At 41.8% G+C, this 12,487-nt stretch overlaps 1 protein-coding gene across 1 annotated transcript in view; it reads left to right on the forward strand.

Moving 5' to 3' along the window:
* Positions 1 to 8,392, forward strand: part of LRGUK (leucine rich repeats and guanylate kinase domain containing) — a 121,036-nt gene extending 112,644 nt beyond the window's left edge. The window contains exons 19-20 of the mRNA XM_040343313.1: positions 7,049 to 7,224; positions 7,583 to 8,392. Of these exons, the coding sequence (XP_040199247.1) occupies positions 7,049 to 7,224; positions 7,583 to 7,773 (367 nt within the window). The 3' untranslated portion in view covers positions 7,774 to 8,392. The remainder of the gene's footprint in view (positions 1 to 7,048; positions 7,225 to 7,582) is intronic.
* Positions 8,393 to 12,487: the final 4,095 nt, after the last annotated feature.

Raw genomic sequence — 12,487 nt, forward strand, 5'->3', positions numbered from 1 at the left:
CGCCGTTCGATCGAAAAGTCATTTACGTGGGGTCACACTTAATATACATAAAACACGCCCACAGCTTCAACATTTGAATTAGGCGGGCTTACGCCGGCCCTAATACGCTACGCCGCCGAAGTTACTTCGGCGGCAAAATGTTTGAGAATACCATACTCGCCTCTCAAAGTTACGGCGGCGTAGCGTAAAGGAGATACGCTACACCCGCCTAAAGGTATGTGAATCTAGCCCATTAAATGTTAATAGACATATATATTCTGTGCATTTAGAAATGTATCCAGATTTTTTTAAATAATAAACTGAGATAGCTAGAATTATTAGTTTAGATATATTTAGGGGCAGATCCTCAAAGAAATTACGCCGGTGTATCTGTTGATACGCCGCGTAATTTCAAATTTTGCGCGTCGTATCTTTGTTTTGGTATCCACCAAACAAGATACAACGGCATCTGTGTTAGATCTGACAGGCGTACGCCTTAGTACGCCGTCGGATCTAAGATGCAATTTTCCGGCGCCCGCTGGGTGGCGTTCACGTCGTAATCCGCGTCGAGTATGCAAATTAGCTTTTTCCGACGATCCACGAACTTACGAGCGGCCGTCGCATTCTTTTACGCCGTTTCCGTTCGGCTTTTTCCGGCGTATAGTTAAAGCTGTTATCTGGTGGCTTACTCAATGTTAGTATGGCCGTCATTCCCGCGTATAACGCGACGTCATTTGGAGCAATGCACCCTGGGAGTTTTGACGGACGGGGCATGCCCAGTTCGTTCGGCGCGAGGACGCTCTTCATTTAAATGAAACACGCCCCCAACTCGCCGCATTTGAGAATACACTACGCCGCCGTAGCTTATGGCGCAAATTCTTTCTGGATTCAAACCAAAGCCAGGTAAGTTACGGCGGCGTAGCGTATCTCAGATACGCTGCGCCGGTGCAGATCTTTGAGGATCTGCCCCTTATAGTTTAGTCAATTATAGCTGTCTCCAGTTCCCCAACATTTGTAAACTGGTGCTCAAAATTGTATGCTTTTTATAGGGGCAATAATAGATTCTCTCTCTCTCTCTCTCTTTCTCTCTCTCTCTCTCTCCCCCTTCCTCTCTCTCTCTCTCTTCCTTCCTCTCTCTCTCTTCCTTCCTCTCTCTCTCTCTTCCTTCCTCTCTCTCTCTCTCTCTCTCTCTCTCTCTCTCATCCTCCCTCTCTCTCTCTCTCTTTCTCTCTCTTCCTTCCTCTCTCTCGCATCCTTCCTCTCTCTCTCGCATCCTTCCTCTCTCTCTCGCATCCTTCCTCTCTCTCTCTCTTCCTTCCTCTCTCTCTCGCTCCCTCTCTCTCTCTCTCTCTCCTCCCCCCCCTCTCTCTCTCTCTCTCTCTCTCTCTCTCTTCCTTCCTCTCTCTCACTCTCTCTCTCTCTTTCTCTCTCTCTCTTTCTTCCTTCCTCTCTCACTCTCTCTCTCTTTCGCTTTCTTCCCCTCTCTCTCCTTGGTAAAGACTTTGATTCTTTTTTAAATACAGACACAACTTTGGCCTTGCACCAATCCATCAGTAAAGAGTCTCTAAAATTGGAATTAATGGGCCGGATTCAGATACATTGCTGTATCAGCCGGCGCGGCGTAATGTATGTCAGATACGGTATGCCGCCGTAACTTAGGGCGCAAGTTCCGTATGCAGAAAGAACTTGCGCCATAAGTTACGGCTGCGTAACGTATGTGTGGCGGCATAAGCCCGCCTAATTGAAATGGGGATGATGTGGGCGTGTTTTAAGTTAATTCACTGTGACCCTGCGTATTTGACGTATTTTACGAACGGCGCATGAGCTGTCCGTGGAATATCCCAGTGTGCATTGCTACAAAGTACGCCGCAAGGACGTATTGGTTTCGACGTGAACGTAAATGACGTCCAGCCCTATTCGCTAACGACGTAAAAATTTCAAAACTCGGAGCGGGAACGACGTCCATACTTAACATTAGCTAAGCCTCATATAGCAGGGGTAACTATACGCCGAAAAAAGCGTAACGTAAACGTCGTAAAAAAATGCGCCAGCCGGACGTACGTTTCTGAATCGGCGTAAATACCTAATTAGCATATTCCTTGCGTAACTATACGGAAGTGCCACCTAGCGGCCAGCGTAAATATGCAGCCTAAGATACGCTGGTGTAAGACACTTACACCGGTCGGATCTTAGGGAAATCTATGCGTAACTGATTCTCTGAATCAGTCGCATAGATACGGCGGCCCGCACTCAGAGATACGACGGCGTATCCGGAGATACGCCGTCGTATCTCGTATCTGAATCAGGCCCAATGACTTCAAAATAACAGAGCTCAACTCTTTGAGGACAAATGGTTGTAAGCCATCAGGTGCTTTACTCACCTTTAGTTATTAATTATTAACTATTATTTCTAGGCCACATAAATTTTTTTAGCTATTGTGGTTCAATTGAGACCGTGGCAGTACTATCCCCATTATGGACCTGAGCCCCTCCATTTCTTTGAATACACCAAGCTGAAGAAGGTATTTAAAAAGTGTTATAGAATAATCCAGACCACTATCACATGGCACTTTAACAACAAAGAAGAAAGTGTTAAATTGTTTACATTTCTAGATATATTTATACCATTTTGAACATTTACACGAAAAAGCTCTAATTAACATATGACATATCCCTCATTAAAACCAGTCAACCCACTTATTTAACATTCTATATTCACATAAACTCTAGAGAATTTCCAGAAGACAGTCTTAATATTTAGCTATTACCAGCTTACTTGGAGCAAGATAACCCAGAGTCACTTGTTCCCACATACCAAATAATACCTTTTTACATGTCCACACATTCTTGGTAATTAACTCTCTACAAGGTTGGAGTAGCTGAAGGGAACAAAACCATGACCACCAGGTTGTAGCCTGACTGGAGTCAAGTTTCAAATTCCCCAACAATAGATTTACCTTCTCTATATCCCCAAATCACCAACTTTGAGTTATCTTCTAAGAAGCCTACATGTGCAGATCTGATTTTTAATTGTTTTTGTTTTAACTTAAGAATGTTTATTGAAAAAGTGGTTGTAAAGCGCTGGACATTTTTTTTGTACCTGCAAGGTAATATCATAATGTGCTAGTATGCATCACATACTAGCACATTATGTTAACCACTTGCATACCGGGCCTATTCTGGCACTCCTCTCCTACATGTAAAAATCATCATTTTTTTGCTAGAAAATTACTCAGAAACCTCGAACATTATATATGTTTTTTAGCAGACACCCTATGGAATAAAATGACGGTCGTTGAAACTTTTTATCTCGCACGGTAGTTGCGCAAAAAATTTTCAAACTGTTTTATTTCTTTTTTTTAAAACTGTTTCATGAATTAAAAAAATAACAAAACAGTAAAGTTAGCCCATGTTTTTTGTATAATTTGAAAGATAATGTTACGCAGAGTAATTGGATACCCAACATGTAATGCTTTAAAATGGAATGTTACCAAACTTCAGTACTTAAAAAGCGTCGCCTATGGAGATTTTTTATTTTGTTTTACAGGTTACCAGTTTAGGCTGGATTCACACCTATGCAGTTTTAGTGCTTTTTACATTTTGCAGATTTGCAAAATGCAAAAAGCACTACAAATGCATAGATGCGAATCCAGCCTTAGAGCTACAGAGGAGTTCTAGTGCCAGAATTGTTGCTCGCGTTTTAACGCGCATTGCGTTTTACATATGCGGGCAGGACTTACGTTTGTGTTCACTTCTGAGCATGAGCTACCGGGGACAGGGGCGTTTTTAAATTTATATATATTTTTTATTATTCTTTGATCGCTTTTATTCCTATTACAAGGAATGTAAACATCCCTTGTAATAGGAATCGTTTGTGACAGGTCCTCTTTATGGAGAGATGCAGGGTCACAATAAGACCCCACATCTCTCATCTCTCCCATGCTTACAAGCTGCGATTGCGGCTTTGTTTACAATCGCAGCCCGGACGTGACATCATAAAGTCGCGCCCGGCCTCCGTGGGTCATAGAGGTGACTAGTGACCATCTGGTCACCAGAAATCTCTATGATCGTCATCCGTTGGCGACTGATTCTTTCTCTGGGTCCCCAATGGCATGGGAGAGCCCCCTCCCGTCACCTTTAAGAACGATCAAGAGCCAGAACTGCCGCTATGATCATTCTTATGGTGCACAGAATCGCCGGTTGAAAAAGAGGATAACTGAATGATGCCTGTAGCTGCAGGCATCATTCAGATATCTCCACTGAAAGTCAAGGACTTCATATGACGTCCTTGGGCTGGAAGTGGTTAAACTTACCTTACAACTAAGCTCTTTCAGCTCCAAGATGTCAGCACCGCAGGCGCTCTCATCTTCACCCGTCTTGCTTCTGGATTCGGGGACTCTAGCTTTGTGACTGTACGGAGCTGCGATGACATCACTCCCGCGCATGCGCTGCTGTTCACAGCACAAGGCTCTGAATAAACGGCACGGATGGCCGTTCCTTCAGAGCACATGCACCAGCGGTGCACGTTTAGGATATATATTTACACTACCTGTAAGTAAGCCTTATTCTAGGCTTAGCTACAGATAAAAGCAAGTTTACTTCCACTTTAAGACCTAACAATTCAGAGTACACATATGTCGGTACACAGCTACACACTGTGCAGATTGAGGCTGTGTCTGTAAAAGAATACAACCTCGGCTGTGTGCAGTTGGGGAGGAGCAGCACTGTTGAGAGCCCTGCCAGCAATGACCCTATCCTCTGCCCTGCTGATCTTCTGTTCTATTGACCCATGTCCCATGCTCTGCTACCCCATCTTCTGCCCTGCTGAACCCCATCCTAAGCCCCACTCACCCCTGTCCTCTGCCCCATATAGCCACAAGAGACCCAGAATAGCAACTTGACAATAAAGAGGTGGGACAAATTTAGATGGGGGGGGTGACATCTGGATCATGCCTAGCTTTTCCCAGAAATGTTTCTACCTGGTCCACCACATGGCATAGAATCCTCTATTACCACCAACTGTCTAGGCCTTTCTGCATTACCCTCACCACCCGTACTGGATTAGTTGATCCCCATTTTTTTTAGGGGTAGCAACGACATTTAGGTTTGTCACCTCTTGCTTTGAGCTTATGATTGATGGCTGTCAGTAAAAATGAAAATGCTTTACCAAGGATAGTGTCAAGCACATATTCTTGTAAATTATCACAACACTAATTTTGTAAGTACTTTTATCAGATATAAAGTATACAATTTCATATTTTACAAATACCTGGGGCTAATTTGACAATGACCTCACAACTAACTCTAAAAGAGAGAGTAAAGCCACAATGTAAAACATTTTTTTTTTAATAATAACAGACTATGTTCTCATAGTTTTTGTTTTACCTTTAACAGCCACGAATATTAAAATTGTACTGTAGCTGTAGAATGTAATGATAAAAAATACTGATGGTGTTTGAAGCCATCACCTCTAGGCTGTGTTACTGTTAGGGGTGTAACGGATCAAAAAACTCACGGATCGGATCGATCCTCGGATCAGGAGTCACGGATCGGATCATTTTCGGATCAGCGGGAAAAAAAAAAAAAAGGGTGTTTTCATTGGTCCAAAAAAAAAAAATGTGTGTATATGTATATATATATATATATATATATATATATATATATATATATATATATATATATATATATATACACATATACACACACACACATACATTTCAGGGGTGGATTAAAGAGGAAGCAGGTGAGGCTGTTTGGGACTTGTTAAAAGTACAATCTTGATGTTTTTACAGAAAATATATATATATATATATTTTCTGTAAAAACATCAAGATTGTACTTTTAACAAGTCCCAAACAGCCTCACCTGCTTCCTCTTTAATCCACCCCTGAAATGTGCTCTTCCCCCCCCCCCCCTCCTCTCACACCAGTGCTTCTCTGCTAATATTCCCTCTCCATGTCGGCTTGCCAGAGCCCAGTGCACAGCGTGACACGCCTCCCCGGGGAGGCGTGTCACGCTGGGCTCTGGCAGCAGACTGGCCGCCGCTCCGGAGCTAGGCCGAAGCCGGGGACTTTCCTAGGCCTAGGCTCCGGAGCGGTCCGCGGATCGCGGGGTGTGCCGATCCGAACGGGGTGGCCCGTTCGGATCACGGATCGGTGACGATCCGTTGCACCCCTAGTTACTGTGGGTATGGAAGAGTCTTTATTGGCCCACAATTATGCAGTTTTTATGTGCCATTTGACCTGGATATACATCTTGCAATCAGCCCAGGTATCCAAATTGTAATTATTTCTGAACATTTGGACATTGTGTATATCATGTCATATACCAGTGGTTCTCAACCTCGGTCCTCAAATACCCCCAACAGGTCATGTTTGCAGGTTTTCCTTCATCTTGAACAGGTGCTTTAAATCAGAGTCAATGGCTCGACCGTTTTTCATGGCGAGAAAAATTAAATTTTTTAAATTGGTCATTAAAAACGATCGTGTGTAGGCTCCAGAGCATTTTTTGCAACGTGAAAAAATGGTCATTAAAAATTTTAGAACATGCTCTATTTTTTCTCGTTGTTTTGATGGGGAAAAACACGCATGCTCAGAAGCAAGTTATGAGACGGGAGCACTCATTCTGGTAAAACTAGCATTTGTAATGTAGATAGCACATTCGTCACGCTGTAACAGACTAAAAAGCTCGAAGACTGAAAAGTGCGAATCGGCTCTCACTTTCTAAATTTTACTAACACAAAATCAGCAAAAGCAGCCGAAAGGGTGGCGCCATCCGAATGGAACTTCCCCTTTATAGTGCCGTTGTACGTCACCGTGCTTTGCTCAAGCATTTTTTTGTCACGATCGTGTCTATGCAAGGCAGGCTTGACAAGAATTACGTTGAGAAAAACTTAGTGTTTTTCCATGACATTAAAAACGGTTGTGTGTATGCGGCATAAGATAAATTCCCAAAACATGGCCTGTTAGGGGTCCTTGAGGACTGAGGTTGAGAACCACTGTCAAATACAACTATGTAAGGGGAAATACAATCACTGTATAAAGTATCTTTTATTTTTCTGTCACCATAGTTCCAGAGACTCCAGGCCTAGTTCTGGCTTGTCCTTATTGTCTTCAGCTGGTGCCTTTTCTGCTAGAAGATCATCTTCTCAGCCAACGCCTGTCATCAACATTCAGTCCCCTCCAGAAGAAAATGTAGAACCATTGGATCTCTCTGGCATTAGGCAAGAGCAAGACAGTATTTCAGGTTTGTAATGTTTCAATCTTTATTTATTGGTGGGCTGCCAATATAGCCACATACATTACATCCATTTCTCAAGGTTACCTTTTCCCACCCACCCTTATGAATGCCCTGTGGGCACACGTTTCTCAATATATTGCCTAGATTTCTTACTACATGTTAGGAACCAATGAAAGCATCAAAAAGATATAACGTTTCTGGCTTTCTTAATAAATTTAAATGAAAAACCATATTCAACTTAGGTTCTTAAATCTGATGGACAAATTAATTGAACATTTTTATTTATATAAATAAAATATAAAGAAATGCTTTTCAGAAGCTTGGTTAAAGTGGAACTTTTATTTATGTTGTCTTTATATTACAGGTGATAAAAAGAGTCTGGGCAACACTCCAGAAACACCACGTCTATCATCATCATCCACTCGCTCTTATGTCAGAACATCAAAGTCCAAATCTTGCTCATCGCTGCTTTCTGCTCATGCAAGCCGTCCAGGGTCGAATACCAAACCCATTCTACCACCTATTCCATCAGGACGCAAGAGGTTTCAAAGTTAATTCTGCTACCCCTTTGGCACTAGACCAGGCTTTCAATTTTTCTCCTAAATGCTTTGCATTAAACATTGTTTACTGAATTGTTGTTTCAAGAGCTATTCAGTATCATATAATCAAAATTATTTTGTTTGACCTTTGACTTACAGGGGCTAATTTATTAAAGTAGTTGAGAATCTTCACTCAACTTATAGTTGTGTCCACTTTGAATACCCAATCATGTTCAGATAAAATAAACAGGAATTCGTTTTTTCCATGACTGAATCTTCAATCTTGGCTTCCTGGCTGTCATGATTCAGTGGCTTTTGTACTTTGTGTCATTAACTTGGAACAAATATGCAGTTCACAAGTTATAATTTTCTTCTCGTCGGTTTCTTCTGGGTCAGTGACTCAAAGTATTGAAGCCAGATTAAGTTTGCAGTGGAAGTCTACAGAGAAACCCATTTAATGGGGATGTTGGGTTTGCTAGGACAATACTGTAATGTATTTGCTCAAAATTACAGCATGTACATTTATATTGCACTTTTGGCTGAGCATTCAATAACCAAGATTTCTTTATTTATATGCACCAATTTACAATATTGACTGATTGTAGTTTAATAAACTGTGATTGCACTGAGAATTATATTCAGTAAATATTTATTCTATATGCCCGTTTTACTAACATCTACATACTCTTTCTGTCACACTCTGCGTGAGTGTCAGTGTTTTGTAACCTGAAAAATAGTTAGCTTTTTAGGCATTCTAAATGGGCTTCAGCTATAAGTATGCACTTCACATTAGAACACAATGGCAGACTTGCTGGTCAAACGATCCTCTATCATGAGCACTTCCATCTTCTCCCAGACTTCCTTCTGGGTTCAGACTCTTCAGCGACCATGCATGTGCACTGAAATCACATGATCACAGCACAGAGGGGGTGCTGTATAAATGTATAATGAGCAAGAGGAACTGAACACTGGCAAAGAAAGCCATTGGCCAGCCAGGTATAACCTATCCCACTCCCAGCATACTTCATTTTATTCCAAATGTTCTAGGAGGATGGATCGCTCCCTTGTCTTTTTTTTCCCTGCAAATTTTTTTTTTTATATTTACCTGTTCTGTGCAATGGTTTTGCACAGAGTGGCCCCTTAACTCCTCTTCTGGGCTCCTCCTCTTCAAGTGCTCCCTTCAAGTGCTCCCATAGCAAGCAAATTGCAACAGGGTTCTACTCAAACCTGTTCACGAATGTCAAAGCCCAAGGAAGCATTTGCCCCATTCTGGATCTAAAGGCATAAGAAATGTTGTATGGAATGCACCAGGTCTCTCATACTTGTTTTGCCTCTGAGAACATCAAGGATGCATACTTGCATGCCCCCATCTTTCTAGAACATCAACACTACCTATGATTGTCTGTGGGCATACAACACGAAGTTTGTAGCTTTTCCATATTCACCAAGGTACTAACCCCCGTGCTAGCCTTCTGTGCTCCCAGGGCATACCCATAGTGGAATAATCTAGACAACCTTCTAGTGGGAGATTCATTGGTACAGACTCTGTCCAAAGAACTTTGCAAGGTTTTGGTTAGATCATGCGCATTCAGTAGTACCGACACAGATTTTATCATTTAGTGCAGGGATCTATAAACTATGGCCCTCGAGCTATTGCAGAACTATACATCCCATGAGACATTGTAAAACTCTGACATTCACAGACATGACTAGGCCTGATGAAAATTGTAGTTCCTGAACAACTGGTGGGCCTTAGTTTAGAGACCCCTGATTTAGAGTATCAGGGGTCTCATACTGCTTAATCCAGAATGTTTCTTCTGCAAGAGAAACGTCAAATTCTTCGCTACCAGATTTGGACTCTACAGTCCAGCCGCCACCCAACTCTCCACATTTCACCTTCAGGAAGACTGATCATTTATCATTCCTGAGGGTCCCCCCTAAAAGACAACCTGCTTCTCATTACACCAGGTCTTAGTGGCTCCTACAGGTCATCACACAAATCTATAGGCTAAAAAGGCTAAAATGAATCTTTTGGAACTTGTTCCAGCTCATGCCAGTTCCCCCAATCATCTCCTCAGTGTGACCTCGCTCTAGCTATCACTTTTTGAAAAAGAGCACGGCTGTGAGGGTGGGCATGTGAATGAACTACAAGCACCTTGACTTGTAGTTCTTAATGAACTGTGAGGGTGGTGAAAAGTACTCTTGCAATTCATTCACAAGTGCTGCAGCTTTCAAATAGACAGCCAGAATGAAGGTACAGACAGAAAGCGGTTTTTGTTTGTGGTGTTGCTTATCCCCTAAGTTGAACTGTATTTTGACATACCACTTCATGTCCTTAGGCTGTTTGTTTTAACCACTGAAAGTGTAGGAAAATTTAATCTCATGGCAACAAATTACAATCATGTATGGCCAGGTTTTTTACCATTGGGAGTAAAATACAGTTTGCGGAATTAAGGCTTAGGTTTCTTTTGTTTCGATAAGGGAGTACTTTACCACCAATGACAATTGTCAATCGAAGCCCCAAAAATATTTTCAATGGAAATGTGGAGCAAACGCTTTTTACATTGTAGTTCTACAGAACAGTATTTTAGACCAAAGAGATTCATGTTGGATGACCATATCCGATAACAACCCATGAACACAATAGGGCAATGCAGCAGACATAAGCTGGACTGCTGCTTAACTGAATAACCATTAAGCATGGTTAAGGTTCTTTTAGAACGCATACCCAGGGTCTGGAAATTAACTGTAACAGCAGGTTGCAGGGCAGGGTCTGCAAAAAACAATCCTTGGAAAGGGTTTCAATATGCATTAGTTTAACAAGAATGTTCAGCATTTTGTTTGGGCAAGAGATATGGAAGGTCCACCTCTTATGTAAACTCATTCTCCATGGGATATTATTCAGCAAAGCATTCTAGAGGAAAAAATTATTTGGCGGAAGTAACCCAATTCCATACAAAATATGTTTCAGTAATGAATGTACTAAAAAAAGGTTGACAGGTTTAAGGACCTTGATGACAGTTGCTTCAATTTTAAACATACAATAACAAAATTTAAGCCTAGGAGTTATGTAAGCAGTTTCCTCAGGTATAAAAACTTACCAAAAAAGGAACAATGAGATTATTGCACCACAGCTGCTGCAGAAATGTTATAAAACAGACTGAAGCAGAGGGCATAGGAGTACATTTCGTTTTGAGTCATCTGTCATGCTAGAGATTTTGATCCAAAAATAACTGATGAAAATGTTTCTCTGGACAAGGTGGATGAAGGAGCTAGATAAGACTATGGAGAGTGTAGACTCAAGCAGGGGGCAAAATTCCAAGCTACCGTATATCAAAATCGGGTCCTCTGGGAGGAACACTGCCACCCTGGAGCTATTGTATATACACTCCATGATGCGTGTGGAGATCTGTGCAGCTATCCATACCTGTCAATTTGAACAGCCAGTCTGTATGGAACATCTGCATAGGCCACACAGGTGAACATGTACCCTTGGCATAGGGACCAGTATACCTGTGTAAATGAGCCCTAAGCAATGGAGAGTGCCACGTGCAGAACCAGTGAACAGATCACATTACAGTTACCCATTGCCCCAATCACCAGCATACTCCCAAGGCAACAAGTCGAGAGCTGCACTGAACTGAATTTAAATAGATCAGGCAGGGAGGGGAATGCTTTCTGATTGGCTGCAGCCTGACACGAGGCAAAGGATCCTGCTTTGATTAGCCGTGCCAAGACCGAGAGGCAGAAAGCCAGGATGGGCAAGGGACTAGCCCTGTAGTTGATTATATTAATTAGCAGTTGAGACTAGCTGATGCATATTAGCACTCTGCCCTGCACAAAGGACAAAAAAACAGAGCACATGTTTATGGAACTACGGGTACAACAGGAACCACAGCAGAAAAGAGGGGGGGGGACAAATCACAAGCTAGTAGAAATACAGGTATCAGCAGAATCACAGGTGACATTAGTTCTGCTGTTGATTTGTGAACCCAGCACACTAAATGTCTCTGGAATACTATATGCAGAACCCAGTGCTCAAAGGTCATGTTACAGGCTAACACCGCAATTCTTGGGCCAGCTTAAATGATTGCAGATAAACAATATTCTTAAAGTTAAAAAAAAAAAAAAAAAAAAAAAAAAAACACACTTAATCTTCCTAGGACACTAGCAAAAAACAAACAAACAAAAACTGAAGACTATGGGAACAGGAAGGTTTATACTCGTTGGTCAACAGCTTTGTTTTGAATGGACAAACAAAAGCTTGCAGAATACATAGGGAAAAGGAGGTTGCCATGGATGCACACTCCTCTGGAAAAATAGCACCATGTAAAAACTCTCCATGCACTTCAGAAAGTTCAACTACCGAGCCCCTCTTCCTGTAAAGCTGAGGTTTTTATTGGCTGGTGGAGGATGGGCAGTTTCATTGGCTAATGCATCTGGGTATGTCATAATGGAAACTTAAACCGTAAACGATGTATGTAAATAATTATAGCGGTTATATACTACCCATAGTCAATACACGATTAGGATGTTCTGGTGAAGTGGAATTGTTCAGGAAGGCCAGGAAAAAAGCCTATAAATCGAATTATATTGAAAATCTGGGCACTAATTACCATAGTAAAAATATATTGCCCCATGTTCAAGCCTTTTTTTCATAACAAAAAGGTTCTCTTTCAAACACAGTAAGCATAAGACCACCTCTTATTGCAACAGTATGGGTTTTCAAG

This window comes from Rana temporaria, chromosome 3, assembly GCF_905171775.1.
Source record: "Rana temporaria chromosome 3, aRanTem1.1, whole genome shotgun sequence".
NCBI classification, from domain to species: Eukaryota; Metazoa; Chordata; class Amphibia; order Anura; family Ranidae; genus Rana; species Rana temporaria.